General features: G+C 50.6%; 2 protein-coding genes across 5 annotated transcripts in view; one reads left to right on the top strand and one right to left on the bottom strand.

Moving 5' to 3' along the window:
• Window positions 1-204: 204 nt before the first annotated feature.
• On the top strand, window positions 205-10,277 carry LOC122121407 (TAR DNA binding protein). 4 transcript variants are annotated; one of them, XR_006149945.1, is made up of 8 exons: window positions 205-310; window positions 1,277-1,523; window positions 3,998-4,161; window positions 5,036-5,176; window positions 6,374-6,544; window positions 6,929-7,055; window positions 8,022-8,159; window positions 8,878-10,277. XR_006149945.1 is itself a non-coding variant. In XM_042695620.1 (7 exons), exons 2-7 carry the CDS (start codon window positions 1,286-1,288, stop codon window positions 8,075-8,077), a joined length of 897 nt encoding a protein of 298 aa, XP_042551554.1. In that variant the 5' UTR covers window positions 205-310; window positions 1,277-1,285; the 3' UTR covers window positions 8,078-8,857. The 4 variants fall into 4 exon arrangements, 2 of the variants coding, with proteins under 2 accessions (XP_042551554.1, XP_042551553.1); XR_006149944.1 differs by having other exon boundaries at window positions 6,929-8,159; XM_042695620.1 differs by lacking the exon at window positions 8,878-10,277 and having other exon boundaries at window positions 8,022-8,857.
• An 841-nt stretch (window positions 10,278-11,118) lies between these two features.
• Window positions 11,119-20,350, bottom strand: part of Masp2 (MBL associated serine protease 2) — a 14,483-nt gene continuing 5,251 nt past the window's right edge. Inside the window, exons 7-11 of the mRNA XM_042695729.1 lie at window positions 18,388-18,506; window positions 14,761-14,839; window positions 13,395-13,529; window positions 12,871-12,945; window positions 11,119-11,888 (exon numbers count right to left, since the gene is read on the bottom strand). Coding sequence (XP_042551663.1) covers window positions 11,119-11,888; window positions 12,871-12,945; window positions 13,395-13,529; window positions 14,761-14,839; window positions 18,388-18,506 — 1,178 coding nt within the window. The remainder of the gene's footprint in view (window positions 11,889-12,870; window positions 12,946-13,394; window positions 13,530-14,760; window positions 14,840-18,387; window positions 18,507-20,350) is intronic.

Below are 20,350 nucleotides of genomic sequence, written 5' to 3' on the forward strand. Positions count from 1 at the left end.
CCTCCACGGCCACCGTGTCTTTCAACCTTTGCTTTTCCAGGCCCAGGTGCTGGTCCTCTCGCGGTCTGCGCACGCTCTTCCCTGGCCCAGGCTCTGCGCACGGAGTCGAGCCGCCGGGGCCGAGGGCTGTGGGGTCTCGGCGTGGCGTCCTCCCCCCGCCAGCGGGGGGCCGGTGGGACCGGACGACGGCCGGCAGGGGGGAAGGAGGCGGCCCTAGCGCCATTTTGTGGGGACGAAGCGGTGGCCGGGCTGCTGTCGGGACCTTCCCTGCTCCGTGTCCGTGTCGCGCTTCCCAGCCGCGGCCTAGCGGGTGAGTCGGCGACGCTTCTCTCCAGGGACGGCCGGGCGCCTGGGCCCCCGCGTCGGGGGGCGGCCTGGGGCGGGCGCGGCGGCCTCGGGCCTGCTCGGCCTCCGCCCGGGTAGGGGAGCGGCGGCCCCGGGCCGGGCCTCGTCCCGCCCGAGCGGGCTCGCGCGGCCGCGCCGACAGGGCCTGGCGCGGGGCGGCGGCCTCCGGGCGAGGTGGGGCCGGGGGCTGTGTTTTCGGGTCCTCCGCACTGGGGGGCGGTGAGGGCCGCGCCGAGGCCTAGTGCCCCCCCCGCCGCCGCCGCCGCCTCCCTCGGCCGTCGCGCGCGGGCTTCTGGGGGTGGCGGCCCCCAGCGCCGAGGGGCCCGCCGAGCCTCCACTGCCGCCCGAGTGGGGCGGGCCTGCCCTCCCTCCGCCCCCCGCCTTGGATAGCCTCCCGCTCCCTCCGTCAGTTCAAGACTCGGCTCGAGCCTTGCGTCTCAGGGACGGCGGCTTCGACCCACGCACGCGCACAAGCCCCCCCCCCCCCCCCCCCGCCCGCCCGGCGTTCTCCTGGCTGGCGGCTGAGGTTTATTTACTAACGCGGCCAGAATACAGCAGGGACTTGGAGCGGGCGCGGTGGCGCTCGCCCGCGTCCCCGCACCCGGGTTGAGTCCAGGTCAGCCTGGGCTACGCGAGACCTGGTGTCCGAGAAATCGAATCGTGATTAGTTCACCTTCTCCTCTTCTCTGGCTTCCTTGACCCGCTGGTGATGGGACGCAGAGTTAGCGCTCAGGGGTGTTCTGAAAGAATGAATGGACTAGCGAGGCGTGACGTTTTAAAAAATACCGTCGCTGCCCTTCCCTCCTCCCCGGTCCCAGGCAGCACGTGAATGAAGTAGGAGAAGCCCAAATGGCAAGAAATTTTCGGAAAGTCAACTCGAGGGTGGTAAGTGACACAACTGTTGGGCATTTCTCTCTCTTTTCTTCTTAAGTAAGGAAAGATGTCTGAGTACATCCGGGTAACGGAAGACGAGAATGACGAGCCTATTGAAATCCCATCCGAAGATGACGGGACCGTGCTGTTGTCCACGGTGACAGCCCAGTTTCCAGGGGCATGTGGGCTGCGCTACAGGAACCCGGTGTCTCAGTGTATGAGAGGTGTCCGGCTGGTGGAGGGGATTCTGCATGCCCCCGACGCTGGCTGGGGAAATCTGGTGTATGTTGTCAACTATCCAAAAGGTTTGTTAACCCGTTTGGGTTTGTGTCTCATCCTAAATCCTGGCTCATGGCCAGTTCACATGCTTTTCTCGCTTCCTTTTTTTTTCTTTTGTGCTGGTCCTGGGGCTTGAACTCAGCCTCAGTGCTGTTCTTGAGCTTTTGTGCACAAGATTAGAGGTCTACCAACTTCTGAGCTACAGCTTTACTTCCAGCTTTTCAGTAGTTAATTGGAGATCAAGAGTTGCACAGACTTTTCTTGCTCAGGCTTTCTTTGAATTGTGATCTTCAAATCTCAGCCTCCTGAATAGCAAGGATAGGCATGAGCCACCGGCGCCTGGCCCAGCTATTTCTTTTTTAGAGATGGGTTTGGAAGAGTGCTAATGAAAATTAGAAACTATAAAACACATTTATATACATAAATGATAAGTTGGGCTGGGAAGGTGGCTCAGTGGTAGAGTGCTTGTCTTGCATGCATGAGGGGTTCGATTCCTCAGCACCTACATAAACAGAAAAAGCCAGAAATGGCACTGTGGCTCAAGTGGTAGGGGGGGCTGCCTCTGAGCTGAAGAGCTGAGGGACAGCGCCCAGGCCCAGAGTTCAGGCCCATGACCCAAAAAAAAAAAAGGATATCAGAAACAGTCATTGCCAAAGTGTAGGCAGTTCCTAAGCTTCGTGATGCTGTCACTTTTGTAAGTAAGATTCTAATGAAGTGTCTGGTATTTTAATCATTTGTCCTACACCATTGTTCAATCTTTTTTTTCTCCCTGAAATGAACATCAGTTGCAGTAGCTCAGTCAGATCTTAAATCAGTACAGTCCTGATTATAGTTTCCAGATTTTGGTCTTATTCACTCTCCTTTCTGTCATTGATGTTCTAAGAAGTGTGCTCAGAAAGTGGATGCATTTTAGCAGTATTAAGGAATGCCAGTTTGATGAATCTGTTTCTTTTATTGTAACTTTATGACACAGAAGTCCAGCTGTGAGTGGGACCTGTAATGCTAGCACTTGACGAGCTGAGACCAGAGAATCACTGGAGCTTGCGTTCGAGACTAGCTTGGACAACAAAAAAGAAAAATAAAATGTCACCTAAGTTTCTCTTCCTTTCTCTTCTAAATAACCTAAGGTTAGGTTGATTTGGGCTTTTTTTAGTTTGTTTCCCTCATTGCCCTCCCCTCTCAAGTTTGGGCTTTTTTTCTTTTGGGGGGGGGGGCGGTCGTGGGACCTAAACTCTGGGCCTGGGCGCTGTCCCTCAGCTCTTCAGCTCAAGGCTAGCGCTCTACCACTTGAGACACAGCGCCACTTCCGGCTTTTTTCTTTTTGCTTCTGTGGTGCTGAGGAATGGAACCCAGGGACTCAGGTATGCAAGGCAAGCACTCTACCACTGAGCTACCTTCCCAGCCCTGGGCTTTTCTCTTACTACATTATTGTGTATTCATTGTTGCAAGTTTGGGGTAGAAAAAGTTTAAATTGTAGAATCACATGTAGAGATACAAGTTTGTGTATGCACATATACATATATACATATGTCAACTTTATTATATCCCTTTTCTTTATATAGGAGGAATTCTTTTTTGTTTGTTTGGGTTTTTTTTTGTTTTTTGTTTTTGTCAGTCGTGGGGCTTGAACTCTGGGCCCCGGCGCTGTCCCTCAGCTCTTCAGCTCAAGGCGAGCGCTCTACCACTTGAGCCACAGGGCCACTTCCAGTTTTCTGGTGGTTTATTGGAGATAGGAGTCTCACGGTCTTTCCTGCCCGTGCTGGAACTGTGATCCTCAGATCTCAGCCTCCTGAATAGCTAGGATTACAGGCATGAGCCACCAGCGCCCAGCTAAGTGGGTTTTGTTTTTGTTTTTTGTTTTTGTTGGTCATGGGTCTTGAACTCTGGGCCTGGGCTCTGTCCCTGCGCTCTTCAGCTCAAGGCAAGCACTCTACTGCTTGAGCCACAGCTCCACTTCTAAGAGGAATTCTTATAACCAAACAATTATTTTTTTTACTTATTTATTTATTTATTTATTTTGATCAGGTCATGGGGCCTGAACTCTGGGCTTGGGCACTGTCCCTCAGCTCTTCAGCTCAAGGCTAGCACTCTACCACTTGAGCCACAACGCCACTTCCGGTGTGTGTGTGTGTGTGTGCGTGTGCGCGTGCGCGTGTTTTGCTTATGTGATGCTGAGGAATGGAACCCAGGGCCTCAAGCATGCAAAGCAAGCGCTCTACCACTGAGCCACCTTCCCAGCCCCCAATTATTTAAAATTTACAAAGTTGTAAGGCGGTAGGTTTTGTTTTTATTTACCTCTTGAGAGTCAACATGTGCTTGATTATGACTGAGATTTTTATGAGCCCCTAGTTGAAAACTGAACTGCAGCAGTCAGAGCTCACAACCCCTTCCTCTGCCTTGTGTCATGAAAGCCAATGCTACCCCTCCCCGGCTGTGCATCTTACTCCTAGGGTCTTCTGATTGCTTTGTACCTAGTAAGGTTTCTGCTTGTTTTGTTTAGATAACAAAAGGAAAATGGATGAGACAGATGCTTCATCGGCAGTGAAGGTGAAAAGGGCAGTCCAGAAAACATCAGATCTAATCGTACTGGGCCTCCCGTGGGAAACAACCGAACAGGATCTCAAAGAATATTTTAGTACCTTTGGAGAAGTTCTCATGGTGCAGGTGAACTTTGGTTTTCTTTACCAGCCCTGTTCTACCAGTGAGTGGGCCCCAGCTTACTGTTAGGACAGCGGCACTGTCCTTCAGGTCAGCAAGTGAAAATTAATGTTTGTTGTATAGCGTTTCTGCCTAGAGGGCACTGAACAAAACTTGGCCTTGTACACTGCTATCACCTTTCATACTGTTAAGTCCTAAGGCTTTAGGGAAGTAGTGTGCAGCATTAGCCCCTTTCCTCATTCATTAGTGGCAGGTTTTCTGCCTTTTCCTATTCATTTAGTCAAGATATGTAACCAAATCTAGTTCTTTTGTGCACTCTAAAACCTCCTGTTAAAATTCTGTGATGTCAATGAGTGTTCTCCAGTTACCTCCATCGGTGTTTCTTTTTTTTTGGGGGGGGGGGGTCCAGTCGTGGGCCTGAACTCCGGGCCTGGCACTGTCCCTCAGCTCTTCAGCTCAATGTAAGTGCTCTACCACTTGAGCCACAGTGCCACTTCCAGTTTTCTGGTGGTTAATTGGAGATAAAGTCTCATGGGCTTTCTTGCCCAGACTGGCTTTGAACTGTGATCCTCAAATTTCAGCCTCCTGAGTAGTTAGGACTACAGGCGGAGCCATGCTTTTTGGGGGGGGGCTGAACTCTGGGCCTGGGCGCTGTCCCTCAGCTCTTCAGCTCAAGGCTAGCGCTCTACCACTTGAGACACTGCCCCACTTCTGGCTTTTTTTTCTTTTTGTTTATGTGGTGCTGAGGAATCGAACCCAGGGCCTCATGCATGCAAGGCAAGCGCTCTACCACTGAGCCACCTTCCCAGCCCCAGCCACTTTTTATGTTAAGGAACTTGGTGTGGGTGTGTGTTGGAGTAAATTCAGTCATCTTTTCTAGGTCAAGAAAGACATTAAAACTGGTCATTCAAAAGGATTTGGCTTTGTTCGCTTTACGGACTATGAAACACAAGTGAAAGTAATGTCCCAGCGACATATGATAGATGGGCGATGGTGTGACTGTAAACTCCCCAACTCCAAGGTATTTTGCCCTTTTTCTCCTCTGCTTTGAGAATTGTTACCAACAAACTTAGAGGCATTATGCAGGATGTGTTCTCAAGCTCTTGCTTTGTTGAAGCCTTAGGATTTTAATGTGTACTGAATATCTTTATGTTGGCTTGAAATGTTTCTTACTCTTCCAAACTAAAACTTTGGTGTTCTGTTGGGGTTTTTTCCTCCTCTTTTTTTTTTGGTGCCCATACTGGGGCTTGAACTCAGGGACTGAGTGCTGTCCCTTAGCTTTTTCATTCAAGGCTAGCACTACCACTTGAGCCCACAGCTCCACTTCTGTTTTGTTTTGTTTGCTGGTTAATTGGAGATAGAGAGCCTCCTAGATTTTCCTATTCCAGATGGCTTTTGAACCACAATCTTCAGATCTGAGCCTCCTGAGTAGCTAAGATTACAGGTACCAGCACCCAGCAACGATTTCTCAGTTGCTTATTAAAATGTAAAGATAACAAAATACATTAATTTATTATACAGACCTAATTTGGTTTAAGTAAGAAGACTTTCTTTTTCGAAACATCATTTTTGCTAGGACATTTCTCTCCTAATTCCAATTTAATTTAAAATTTCATAATTTAAAACATTCCCAGTTGGGTGCTGGTGGCTCACACCTGTAATCCTACTCAGGAGACTGAGATCTGAAGATTGCTGTTGAAGCCAGCCCAGGCAAGAAAGTCCATGAGACTTATCTCCAGTTAACCACTCAAAAAGCCAGTGGTGGAACTGTGGCTCAAGTGCTAGACCACAACTGACATAATCCCCAGTCTCCTCTGAAGGCTTCCAAGATAGCTAGGTTCTGATAGAAGAGATGGAAAAGGGGCTTCCTTTAGATGACTTAAGTTGGTGATGGTTGTTTTTTTGTTTTTTGTGCCAGTCCTGAGGTTTGAACTCAGGGCCTGGGTCCTGTCCCTGAGCAGCAACTTGTTCAAGGACAGCACTCTACCACTTGAGCCACAGCTCCATTTCTGGGGTTTGGTGATGCCAGTCTTACAGACTTTCCCCTAGCTTCAGAAATGTGACCCTTAGACCTCAGCCTCCTGAGTAGAGTTAGGATTTTAGGCATGAGCCACAATTCCCTGGCTTGCCTTACTAGGATTTGTAGCATTTTTACCCTGATTCCCTCTACATCATTCACAAAGTAACTCTGATTTTTTTTGTTATTCATTTTGACCAGCAAAGCTTAGATGAGCCTTTGAGAAGCAGAAAAGTGTTTGTGGGACGGTGCACAGAGGACATGACAGCTGAGGAGCTGCAGCAGTTCTTCTGTCAGTACGGAGAGGTGGTGGACGTCTTTATCCCCAAACCATTCAGGGCTTTTGCCTTCGTTACATTCGCAGACGATCAGGTATTTTTCTCCTTGGTCATTTGCGGGGGGGGGGGGGGGGGGGGGGCTCACCACACAGCATGTGATTTACATGGGCAAGGCCCTGGGTTCAGTCCTCAGCACCACAAAATGATTGTGGTACTAGTTTGTCCCAGCTGGCTGCCATCCTAGGCTGGGTGGCCCTAGGTTGGCTGTGAAATGTCGTTTAGCTAGCCATAGGTATGTGACCCTTTATTTTCCGAAAATAGATACTATTGTTAGAAAAGTCAACAGGTTTTTTTTGGGGGGGTGGGGTGGGGAATGAAATGAACATCCTCCGGCTTAGATAAGTAGAATTTAAATTTTAGGGTCTCTTGCTGGGCTGGGGAAGGTCAGGTTTAGTGGTTCCATCCCTGTCTCTTGTAGGTGGCCCAGTCTCTCTGCGGCGAGGACCTGATCATTAAAGGCATCAGCGTGCATATCTCCAATGCAGAACCTAAGCACAATAGCAGTAGACAGTTAGAAAGAAGTGGAAGATTTGGTGGTAATCCAGGTGGCTTTGGGAATCAGGGTGGGTTTGGTAACAGTAGAGGGGGTGGAGCTGGCTTGGGAAATAATCAGGGTAGCAATATGGGGGGAGGGATGAACTTTGGTGCTTTCAGCATTAACCCAGCAATGATGGCTGCTGCCCAAGCAGCCCTGCAGAGCAGTTGGGGTATGATGGGCATGCTGGCCAGTCAGCAGAACCAGTCAGGCCCATCAGGCAATAACCAAAGCCAGGGAAACATGCAGAGAGAACCAAACCAGGCTTTCGGTTCTGGGAATAACTCTTACAGTGGGTCTAATTCTGGTGCGGCCATTGGTTGGGGCTCAGCCTCGAATGCCGGCTCAGGCAGTGGGTTCAATGGGGGATTCGGCTCAAGCATGGATTCCAAGTCTTCTGGCTGGGGAATGTAGGTGGTGGGTTGTGGGTGGCTGGTTGGCTGGTTGGTTGGTTGGTTGGTATGGAATGGTGGGAATTTAAATTTTTCTAAACTCATGGTAAGTATATTGTAAAATACGTATGTACTAAGGATTTTCCAAATTGGTTTGTTCAGTGTGGAGTATATTCAGCAGTATTTTTGACATTTTTCTTTCAAAAAAGAGGAAGAGCTAAAGGAATTTTACAAGTTTTGTTACATAAAAGGTTGAACTAGTGAGTGGCTGAAAGGGAGCTGCTGTTTGCCTGAATGGTAAACCAACACTACAATTGATAGCAAAAGGTTTCTCCTGTACTCGTTTATCCCTGGACTTGTTAAGAGAATTCTTTGCATGTTCAAAGTGGAAACCATTGGTTAGAACTGCATCTTTTTCTCCTTGTTTTAATTTGAACCCCACCACATGGGTTTTCCCTGGGAACCTCTCCTGGGAGGTGACGGACGGTGTCTCACGGTGTTTGGTTCTTTTGGTTTTGGTTTTTAACGCTTGTCTCCCCTCACATGCAAAAGTACAATATGAAGCCTTCATTTAATCTCTGCAGTTCATCTCATTTCAAATGTTTATGGAAGAAGCACTTCATTGAAAGTAGTGCTGTAAATACTCTGCCATAGGAATGCTTCTGTCACGCGCTTTCTCATCCGAGAGTTCGCCATCACACTGCACAGGCTGCGTCTTGACGGTGGGTGTCCCATTTTTATCCGCTACTCTTTATGTCATGGAGTCGTATCAACGCTCTGAACGCAAGGCTGTGAGATGGAACCAGAAGGCTGTTTGAACTTTTGAAACCTTGTGTGGGATTGATGATGGTGCCGAGGCATGAAAGGCTAGTATGAGCGAGAAAAGGAGAGCGCGTGCAGAGACTTGGTGGTGCATAATGGATATTTTTTAACTTGGCGAGATGTGTCTCTCGATCCTGTGGGCTTTGGTGAGAGAGTGTGCAGAGAGCATTGCTAGCAAATAACGTACGAATGTTTTTGCATTCAAAGGACATCCACATCTGTGGGAAGACTTTGAGTTTTGTTCTTAGATAACCCTCTTAGCTGAATGTGTTAGTGAAATGACACTTGTACCTCCCCTCCCCCCTCGTCCACTGCTGTGAATGCTGTATGGTGTGTGTTCTCCTGTTACCGATCTGCAAGTGTGGGAACGTGAACTGAAGCTGGTGGGCTGAGAACATGGACTGAGCTTGTGGTGTGCTTTGCGGGAGTACTTGGAAGCAGAGTTCACCAGCGAGCCCAGGTGTCTCGCGGGTGCAAGTTCTCTGTCTGTTAGCTCCCCAGAAGAATGCTGTTTGCTGCAGTTCTGTGTCCTGTGCTTGGATGCTTTTTATAAGAGTTGTCAATGTTGGAAATTCTTAAATAAAACTGATTTAAATAATATGTGTCTTTGTTTTGCAGCCCTGAATGCAAAGAATTCATAGCAGTTAATTCCCCTTTTTTGACCCTTTTGAGATGGAACTTTCATAAAGTTTCTTGGCAGTAGCTTATTTCACTTCAAATAAACTTATTTGAAAAGTTGTCTCAAGTCAAATGGATTCATCACCTGTCATGCATTGACACCTGATACCCAGACTTAATTGCTATTTGTTCTTGCATTGTCCAAAGTGAAAAAGGTTTTTTTTTATTATTGTTGTTTTTTAATCTAGTTTTTAATGAGTCTGGGTGACCGCACCTAAAATGGTAAGCAGCGCCCTCCGCTTTGTCTTGGTGCCCCTGTGCGTTTGGGTGATGTTCTATTTTCTTGGCCTGTAAAATGGCCATTGGGGAATGGAGCCCTCTAAAAACCGTTGGGGGAGTGGGCAGAACAACACTGATCGTCCCCATGCTTGTTTGTGGCCAAGCACACGCTTGAAAGGAGGAATGATCCGCACCTTTCTGTTTGGGATTTGAAAAGTGGAATTAATTGCAATAGGGATAACCGTAGAAGAAACCACAAATTACCTTGTGCCTGAAATCCATTAAGAAGCCTGATAGCTTTAAGACTGGTTGGGTGGGTAGTCTGTGCAGTGTTAAGTGAAGTGGGCTTTACCCTCTGAGGAGGAATATAGTCATTCCTGTTGATAAACTCACTGGCAGGACTCAGATTAGACTCTGGTGATGCACTGTTAAGACTGTAAAAGCAATAATAGATGGATTTGTACTTTTTCTGTAACTGCTGACCCCTTGAGAATTGAGGGGCCTGGTTTTTAGTTGGAAGAATGTGACAGCTTTTGTGTTGCTACTTTACCTGATGTCCTTACCAAATTAGATTCTGATAAATAGGTTTGTCATTTTGCAAGCTTGGTGTATCGATAAAGTCATCCTTTAGACTTGTGATTGCCACATTGTTTTGTTTCCTCTGTAAAAGGCTCTTGAGTTGTTTTTAAATTTTCTTTTTCTGCACGATTTCCAAACCCTGTACATCTGCATTTTGCATTTTAGCACTTGCACTGTTACTCAGCAGCAGTAACATGGTAACACTTAAAATGGTACTCGGGGACCTCCAAAGACTAAACTGGCACGCCTTCAAGGAGCCCAGGGGTAAGTGCACCTGTCGATGGCATGGTTTTAATCCCTCATTTCACCTGTGAAAGCGAGTTCCTGGTCGTAGGAGGCCTGCGCTGTTGACTCGCCTTTTATTAACATGTCTGCGGTACTACACCGACAAAAGGGTAGTTACTCTACCCGGAAAAAGAAGTGAAAATCTCAGCTATTTGGCAATGATAATGTGCATAAAAGTCTATTTGGTCATCTCTAAATGCATTCATTCTCGAAATTCTTTTAAACCACCATTGAATAAAAAGTTTTGTTGCCACCAACAGTTTAGTGTCTGGAGTCTTACTGGGAAACGACCATTTCTTTTTTTCCTGTGTGACAGTGTGCTGGAAAGCCAGCTTAAAAAGCCAGTCCCACCAAGTTGCCCTGCCTATACCCAAGAGAAATTAGCCCCAGACTCAGTGGGTCTCTAACATAGAGTAGCGACCTGAGAAAAAGAAACCTTGGCTGCGTTGAGTGGTCAGTGTTACAGCGGTTTAAGACTAGTGAGTAACAATGAGCCCGACTCCGGTGGCTTAAGCTACTGGGGAAGTTGAGCTCAAATTCAGGCCAGGCCTTGACACCAGGCGCGAAGTAAAACCTGGGTTGGGGTGCGGCTGGGGCAGAGTGCTGGCTGGCCGAGTGCAGACAGGATGGCCGGGGTGGGCTGCGCGGATGCACTCCGCCGCTTGGAGGAGTCCTGTGGACTCGGGTGCCAAGCTGGCTTTGAAGCTCCGTCCTCCTGAGTAGCTGCAGGAGAGGGCCGGGTTTCAGCCTTGCTCCACCGCCGCACCTGAGACCTTGTCTGGAAGTGAGCTCGGGTTGTCGATGCCGCCCTGGGGGGGCGGGCGGTGGAAATGCTGGGTTGGCGCGAGCAGGTCGGACGCTGGGTGTTGGGGCTTTTCTCGCGGCCTTGGCGGCAGCACCGCGTTTCACATGTCTGTCTGTGGTGGATGGGGATTCCGCCGCGTGGAAGTGAAGTTCGGGTGTCTTCCCTAGCGGTGCTGCCCGCGTGCGCGCGCGCTTGCGAGGCCGGGGCGGCGGGGCGGGGCGGGGCGGGGCGGGCCGCTCCCTCCCTCCGCCCCTCCCTCCCTCCGCCCCCCCAGGCTGGCCCCGGCAGGGAGGCTAGGCGTTGTTGCGCACGGTGCTCTCGATCCAGGACACGTAGTTGGCGACTTTGGTGTACACCCCGTACTGGCGCGCCTCCCCGCACTGGACGGAGCCCCAGGACACGATCCCGCCGACGAACCAGCGCCGCGTCGCCTCGTCCAGGAAGGCCAGCGCGCCGCCGCTGTCGCCCCGGCAGCTGTCCCTGCCGCCCTCCTCCAGGCCCGCGCAGAGCATGTTGTCGGTGACCCGCGCCTCGGGCCGGGGCTGCTGCTCGTAGGCCGCGGCGCAGGCCCGCGGCTCGGCCACCGGCACGTCCACGTACATGAGGCTGCGGGCCAGGAAGCCGCGGTGCGTGAGCCCCCAGCCCGCCACCGAGCCCACGGCGCCGGCCGGGGGCCCCGCGGCGCGGCCCGGCAGGCAGATGGGCGCCACGGCGCGGCCCAGGGCCACGCGCTCCTCCAGCCTGATGAGCGCGACGTCGTGGTCGAAGCCCGCGCCGTGCGCGTAGTCGCCGTGGATGAAGACGGCCTGGGCGCGCGCGCGCACGGCCTGCGGGTCCAGCCGCCGCAGCGTCCCCAGGCGCACGTCCAGGCCCCACGCGTCGTCCCGGTGCTCGTACACGGCGTGCGCGGCCGTCAGCACCCAGCGGTCGCCCAGCAGCGCGCCCGCCGCCGTGCCCTCGCCCTGCAGCAGCACCTGCCACGGGAAGTCGCCGGGCCCGGCGGCTCGGCCCCCGAAGATGCGGCCTCCGCGAGCGTGGCCCGAGCGCGCCGACAGGCCGCAGACTGCGGAGGAAACAGAGCGAGCGAGGGCGGGGCGGTGAGAGGAGCCCTCCCTCCCCTCCCCCGCTTTGCCGGGGCCCCACTTCCGCCCGCCTGGGGGGGGGGGGGTTCTGGAAGCATTGACCTAGCCCAGTTACTCGGGGTCTGGCTGATTGATCCGAACACTGACGTTCACTGGGTAGAGCCAGGCAATTCTGCTCTGTAACGAAGCGCGCTGCTCTGGCCTGTAATCCCAGCGCCTCAGGAGGCCGAGGTCTGAGGTCTGTGAGGCTCTTAGAAAAAGCCCAAGTGGCACCGTGGCTCAAGTGGAAGAGCGCTAGCCTTCAGCACAGGGCTCAGGGGCAGTGCCCAGGCCCCAGTAAAGAAAAAACAAGCATGTAAGTTTCCTATGGCGGTATTAAAACTAACAAACACTGCGATTGTGTTGGCCAAGTATAGGTTTGCAAAAGCTAATTTAAGCCAAATAACACAGGGGTAATGAATATATTATTACCGATCAATTTTTTAAGAAAATCTTTCTCAATTATTATTGTTGGAGCCAATTCTGGTATTAAAAAAATACTGTTAAAAGGCAAATTGCATTAATGTTTAAAAACCTAGACATCATTGAAAACAATTGCTTAGGGAAATAATGAAGTTATTAGCTTTTGGTTTTAATAGCATTTTTAGAGAGAAGAAAAGTAACTCAACAGAAGAACTCATGTTTATAAATGTATAAATGGCTCGAGATAATTTAAAAAATCATTTAATTTTTTATGCCTGCCTAGTTATAAGGTCAAAAATAATCAAATGACTGATGCATTCAGCCCCTTCCAACCTCTCCATATGCAAAGGGGATAATGAGAACTTATTATTTGGAAATAATAACTTAGTCTGAGAGCCAAGGACCCAAGTTCCATTTCTGCCTACCACAGCGAAAGCCCTCCCCCTCCCCCCTGGCCAATTAGGAAGCTGGGAGGGGGAGGGGGATAAATGGGTCCATTACCGGGCTCACAGATTGGGAGGGATTTCTCTCCTTTGGAGCTCGTCCAGAATCCATCAGCCTCACACACGTATTTGCCTGCAAATCATCGCAAAAGCAAAACTGTTTTAGCCACAAGTAGGAGGTGGCTGTTGCGCTTGAACACCCTTGAAAGATGTTGATTCCTGAGCCTGGGGGAGACAGAGGTGTCTGGATAACCATTTTACATGATTTCATAAATAAGAGATCTCTGCATTACCATGTTTACTAGCAAAGTGGAAACCTTTTAGATGCATACCTTGAATATGTATCAAGATCTCAAGTACTTAATGATAAGGTTTTGACTTGTTAAATTAAACCATTTGGAATATATTGTGTGTTTGTAGTCGGCATTTACCAGATAAGATCTGTTTTCAGATTCTCACAAATTGACATTAAACTCACTTGAACTGTAATAATTCACTTAGTGGGTGGGAGAAAGGCCTTTCTATCCTTTGTCAAGGTTTCTCTCCCCAACACCCCCGCCCCAGCCCGGAGCCCTGGCTCACTGTGGTTGCTCTTCATGGTGTAGAAGGTCTCTCTGCAGCTATACTGCACCACAGCCTTGTAAGTGGTCACGTTAGGCTCTGTGATGTAGTTCACTCGGCCATTGGGTAGATCATCAGGGGGACCGCAGTCTACAACTGCAAGGAGACAGGGAAGGAGGCGTCCCGTGTCCACAAGGCTGGCTACCCCTGAGAAGGCCTGACCGGGCCAGAGGGGTGCAGTGCAGAGCTCCCAACTAGAATGTGAATGGCTCCAGCATGGCTAAAAAAAACCACGCTCTGCGGGCGCTCCCTGGGGAAGGGGTGCGCATGCCTCCCCTAAAGTCAGGAGCTCTCCTGAAACAAAGTGCCAGGGAGGGTGACGCCAGCCTGTCACCCCAGCAAGCTGCGGGTGGAGCTGAGTCCAAAGCCAGCCTGACGCTGGGACCTGTAGCTCATGTCTGTAATCCTAGCCACTCAGGAGGCTGAGATCCAAGATCGTGGGTCAAAGCCAGCCTGGGCATCCAAGTCTGTGAGACTCATGTCCACGTAACCACCAGAAAACCGGAAGTGGTGCTGTAGGTCGAGCAACTAACTAGCTTTGAGTGAAAAAGCTCAGACAGCTCCCAGGCTCTGAGTTCAAGCCCCACCCTTGACACAAAAAAAAAAAGAAATTTGAGCAGTCATATTGGTGAGATGTTAAACAACAAAAAACAACACATGCATATGTAGATGCAGATGGAGATTTAAACACCTTTAAGAACAACTGGAAAGCTTGCACGGGGGTTGCACGCGCAGAGGTGGAAGGGCAGGTGTGAGTAAATGGTGGGAAGCAGATGAAGATGAAGCCCAGAGCAGGCAACGGAGTCCTGGCAGCGAGGGGGATACGGAATACGAAGGAGGAGACCTCAAATTCTGTCTTTGAGCTGGGCATGGAGTCCAGGCTCTGATGGATGCCGGCTACTCCCAGACCTCTTTTTTTTTTTTTTCCTGCAGTACTGGGGCTTGAACTCAGGGCCCTGCATATGCTGGCCAACGGCTTTGTACTTTTAAGCCACAGCTCTTTCTGCTTAAATTATGTTTCAGGCAGGGTCTCACACTTTTGCCCTTGCTAGACCTACAGGCGCCCGCCACCACACCCAGCCAGGAGCCACTGTGCCTGGCTGGAAAAGAACATGTTCAGGGCGCATGTTTACATTCTCCAGGAATCTGAGGAAGAGAAGCAAATGTAGGATTTGAGCCTCTGTAAATGGAATTACTTGAGGGTGGGGAGGGGGAAGCAGGGGATACAGGCCGCAGGGGAGGGAAGGAGGGAGGGAAGGAGGGCAGGAGGGTGGGAGGGAAGAAGGGAGGGAAGGAGTGCGGGAGGGAATGGTCACCACAGCCGTACTGCTGCACTGGGGCATGGGCTGGTCCCAAGATCCATCTTTCTGACAGACCGCAGCAAACCACTTCAGGGGCAAGGAACCCTAGAGAGGAATTCAGAAAGTAAGTCTCTTGCTTCCACTGTCCCGTCACTTGCTGAGCCTGAGCCGCCCAGTTCTTCCTCTGACCCCTAACCACACTTGCGCAGTGAAGCTGGGTGGCACCTACTCTTGGTGGCCCAGCCCATGGCTTCCTCGTGGGACACATTTGTAACCAAAAGCTCTGCAGAAGCCAGGCACTGGTGACACACCTGTCATCCTAGCTACTCGGGAGGCTGAGATCTGTGCATCATGGTTTGAAGCCAGCCTGGGCAGGAAAGCCCATGAGACTATTTCCACATCGTCATCAAAAAGCTGGAAGTAGAGCTGTGGCTCAGGAGGCAGAGAGCTGGCCTTGAGTGCAAAGCTAAGGGGCGGTGGCCAGGCACTAGTTCACGCTCCAGGACAAAAGCAAAACACAGCAGTGCTTCTGTCGCCAGCACCCTGGCTCATCATCCGCGGTGTACTGACGTGTGAATCACATGCTAAATCTGTGCTTTCCTCTATAACCCTAGAGGCCGTCAGACCTCAGCGTTCCTGCTAAATGCTCCCACATCCCTTTTTCTCCCCTTCTGTATTTCTGGAACTCAGAGCCTTGCTTGGGCTAGGCAGAGTCTGGAATTCTTGGTCTTCCTACCCCTTTCCCTTTCTCCATCATCGCTTTAATTATTTTAATTGTGTGCCTGTACTGATGCTTGAACTCAAGTCCTCATGCTCTCCCTTGACTTTTTCACCCAAGGCTGGTGCTCTACCTCCTGAGCCACCCTTTTACTTCTAGCTTTTTGCTGGAGATAATCTCACAGGGGCCGCGCGTTGGTGGCTCACGCCTGTAATCCTATCTACTCAGGAGGCTGAGATCTGAGGATCATGGTTCAAAACCAGCCCAGGCAGGAAACTCCATGAGACTTATCTCCAGTAAACCACTAGAAAACCAAAAGCAGTGCTGTGACTCAAGCAGTAGAGCGCTCGCCTTAAGCTGAAGAGCGCAGGGACGGCACCCAGGCCCAGAGTTCAAGCCCCACGACCAACAACAACAAAAAAAAGAATTTCACAGGGCTGAGAAAGGTGTCTGTGTGGTCGATTCCTCTGGGTTCGATTCCTCAGTACCATATACACAGAAAACTGGAAGTGACACTGTGGCTCAAGTGGTAGAGTGCTAGCCTTGAGCAAAAGCAGCTCAGGGACAGTACGCTCAGGCCCTGAGTTCAAGCCCCAGGACTGGCAAAACAAAACATACAAAAAGAATCTCACAGACTTTTTTTTTTCTTTTTTTGGGGGGGGGGGGAATCTGGTGATGGGGCCTGAACTCTGGGCCTGGGTGCTGTCCCTCAGCTCTTCAGCTCAAGGCTAGCGCTCTACCACTTGAGCCACAGTGCCACTTCCGGCTTTTTTTTTCTTTTTGCTTATGTGGTGCTGAGGAATCAAACCCAGGTCCTCATGCATGCAAGGCAAGCGCTTTACCACTGAGCCACCTTCCCAGCCCTCTCACAGACTTTTTTTTTTTTTTGGGTCCGGTTGTGGGGCCTGAACTCTGGGCCTGAGCGCTGTCCCTCAGCTCTTCAGCTCAAAGCTAGTGCTCTACCACTTGAGCCACAGCACCACTTCCGGCTTTTTTTTTTCTTTTTGCTTATGTGGTGCTGAGGAATCGAACCCAGGGCCTCAGGCATGCAAGGCAAGCACTCTACCACTGAGCCACCTTCCCAGCCCTCTCACAGACTTTTTTGCCCAGATTGACTTTGAATCTCAATCCTCATATCTCAGCCTCCTGAGTAACTAGGATTACAGGTGTGGGCAGCCAACACCCAGCTATGATTTTTTCCCCATCTAATGAAAACATGAACAGATCTAAGGAGGTCTAAGGAGCTGCAGAAAGGAGCCTGGCCCAAAGTTTGCCAGGTGAGAGTTGCTTTGCTTTGTTTCCTGTGGTTTTGGCCTTGGCAGGACTCTGAGCGATCCCGCAGCATCTCACCGTTATTACTTCTTACCTCTGGGATCCAGTGACAATTTAGAAGAACATAGAGAGGAGGTGTTAATGTCTTACCTGTGCCCTAAAGCGATATACTAAGCATTTTTAAAAATTATACTCCCTCTCCCTTAACAGTGGTCACTATTTATAACTTTGCAGATTGTGCTGTTTCCAGTCCATCTGCTGACTGTAGGGGGGGGTAGGGGGGGGGGGAGTTTCCTGGGAAAGCTGTCAGGTGGCCAGAGGGCCTGGAATTTCATGCCAGGCACAATCACAGGGCACAGGTAACAAACTTCCCTCTCTGCTCTTTTGGCCATTTTACAAATAGTCATTGCAATGTGTGAAATGGGCAGAAATGCTGCTCATTTTAATCAGCAGTTTTCCAAAAGTAGCTTAAAAAAAAAAAAGTAATCCTAGCTACTCAAGAGGCTGAAATCTGAAGATCATGGTTTGATGCCACTACAAGCAGAAAAGTCTGTGAGAGTCTTATTTCCAACTAACCAGCAAAAAGCTGGTATGGGAGCTATGGTTCAAGTGGCACAGCACCAGCCTTAAGCAACATGTTTAGACACAGTGTGCAGATCCTGAGTTCAAGCCCCAGTATTGGCACAAAAAAAAAAAAAAAAAGCATGGGATGGGCGCTGGTGGCTCACGCCTGCAATCCTAGCTACTCAGGAGGCTGAGATCTGAGGATCGCGGTTCAAAGCCAGCCCGGGCAGGAAAGTCCGTGAGACTCTTATCTCCTTTAAACCACTAGAAAACCAGAAGTGGCTCAAGTGGTAGAGCGCTAGCCTTGAGCTGAAGAGCTGAGGGACAGCGCCCAGGCCCAGAGTTCAAGCCCCATGAGAGACAAAAAAAAAAAAAATTAACCCAGGCATCAGTGGCTCACACCTGTAATCCTAGCTACTCAGGAGGCTGAGATCTGAGGATTGCTGGGCAGGAAAGTCCAGGAAAGTCCATGAAACTCTTATCTCCAATAAACCACCAAAAAGCCAGGAGTGGAGCTGTGATTCAATTGGTTGAGTGCTAGCCTGGAGCAAAAAAGTTCAAGAACAGCGTTTAGACCCTGAGTTCAAGCCCCAGGACAGGTGGGGTGGGGAATGGGGAGTGGGGGGTGGTATGGTAGCTAAAGCCTATGATCCAGCTCCTTGGAAGAAGAAAATCAGAAAATCAGGATCTGAAGCCCACCTGCGCATAAAAGGTCATGAGATTCCATCTTATCAAGGGCTGGGTGGAAGATGGCCGCCTCTTATCCTAGCCGCAGGTGCACCATAGCTGGGCACAGCAGTGACCTCTGGAATCCCAACAGCAAAGGGACGTTCATGTAGGAGGATTTAGTTCAGACCTTGCCTCAAACATAGCCAGTGGATAAGGGGCCAGAGGCATGGCTCAAGCGGGAGAGTGCCTGCCTAGAAAGCACAAGGTCCTGAGTTCTAGCCCAGGTATCACCAAAAATAAAGACAGGGTTGCAAAGAATAAGACTCCATGGCCACCCTCATTTCCTTGATTTCTCCTGCCTGTGCGCTGACAGAAGAGACCCGCCCCTTGCCCACGTGTGGTGGGGTGCTTAGCCTTGTAGCCCACTTACCTGCAGAAGCTCATAGCCAGTCTCACAGGAGACGGAGAAGCTGTCCTTCAGGATGTACTGGGACTGCACTGGTGAAATGCGGCCATTAGGTGGCGCCCTCGGATCAGGGCATGGCTGGGCTGCGCAGAGGAAAACGGACGGGCTTAATGCTCTGGCAGGTTTGTGAGGCCTTGGGATCTGAGAAGTTCTTGGTTTACAAATAAAGCAAGATGTGAAGGGAGACTGCCCCAAGTATTCTGGGGTTTGAACATCTGGCGGCAGAGATGAGATTACACTCTGCGCCGTATATGTCACTCACTTTCAAACCAAGAGTGTAATTTCTAAGAAAAGAACAGGACTAGCTGGGATCTCGGTTCAAAGCCAGCCCGGGCAGGAAAGACTGTGAGACTCTTATCTCCAATAAACCACTAGAAAACCAAAGTGACGCTGTAGCTCAAGTGGTAGAGCGCTCGCCTTGAGCTGAAGAGCTGAGGGACAGCGCCCAGGCCCAGAGTTCAAGCCCCACACTTACAAAAAAAAAAGAACAGGACTGTGTGGGTTTAAATTGCAGCTGGGGGGGGGGGGGGCGATGGGGGGTGATGGGGTGGCTATGGCAGGGCTGGGGGCCCTAGGTTCGTCTTGCTCACTGCCAAAAAATAAAATTGCCAAGCACCAATGGTTCACACCTGTAACCCTAGCTACTCAGGAGGCTGAGATCTGAAGATCGTGGTTCAAAGCCAGCCTGGACTTTCCTAAGTCCATGAGACTCCTATCTCCAATTAACCACCAAAAAAATCCGAAGTGGAAGCCAGGAACTACTCAGGAATCGGAGGATTGTGGTTCAAACCCAGCCCAGGCATGAAGGTCCATAAGACTCAAATCTCATTAACCACACACAAAAAAGGCAGAAGTAGAGCTGTGGCTCAAGTGGTAGAGCACTAATCTTGAGTAAAAAGCCCAGGGACAATGACTAGGCCTTGAGTTCAAGTCCCAGGAACAGCACAAAAAGAAACAGACCAACCTGCAGGAGCTCATACCTACACCCACTCTGGAGCACACACCCCAAATGGCTAAATGGCTGAGCTGCAATGTGGGTGCTTTTTTTTTTTTGTCGGTCATGGGCTTGAACTCTGGGCCTGGGCGCTGTCCCTCAGCTCTTCAGCTCAAGGCGAGCGCTCTACCACTTGAGCCACAGTGCCACTTCTGGCTTTTTTCTGCTTATGTGGTGCTGCAAGGCACCTGCATGCAAGGCAAGCACTCTACCACTGAGCCACTTCCCAGCCCCAAGTTCTATATTTTGTAACTTTGGTACATAACTATGGGAAAGAAAAATGGGCACATGGGTAGGTGGGGGGAGGGGAGATGATGAATGGATGGATGAGAGCAAGGATGGGTATGTGGGTGAATGGAGAGGTGGATAAGCGGACGAATTGGGTGGGTGTGTGGATAGATTAACTGGTAGGTGAGTGGACAGGTGGGTGGGGGGGGTGGATTGGGGGATGGGTACCTGAGGGTCGCTGGGTGAATACGTAGACAGATGATGGTAGATGGATGGTGAATGGGTAGATAGGTGGGCGGGTGGATCGCTGAATGGATGGATAGATGGAAGAATACAGGATGGATGGGTAGATGGGTACAGGGGTGAGTGGATGGGTAGATGGTGGATGGGTAAGTGGATGGGTAGATGAATAAGTGGATAGTGGATGGGTTGATGGTGGATGGTGGATGAGTGGATGGATGATTGGGTAGATGGATGATTGGGTGGATGGTGGATGGGTGGATGGATGATTGGGTGGATGGTGGATGGGTGATTGGGTGGATGGTGGATGGGTGGATGGGTGAGTGGGGGGGATGGGTGGATTGTAGGTGGGTGAGTAGATGGTGGGTGGATGGTGGATGGATGGTGGGTAGGTGGATGGTGGGTATAGATGAATGGATGGATGGTGGGTGGATGGGTGAATGGATGGATGGTGGGTGGATGGTG

Source organism: Dipodomys spectabilis, unplaced genomic scaffold, assembly GCF_019054845.1.
Source record: "Dipodomys spectabilis isolate Male_0828 unplaced genomic scaffold, ASM1905484v1 ptg000188l, whole genome shotgun sequence".
NCBI lineage: Eukaryota > Metazoa > Chordata > Mammalia > Rodentia > Heteromyidae > Dipodomys > Dipodomys spectabilis.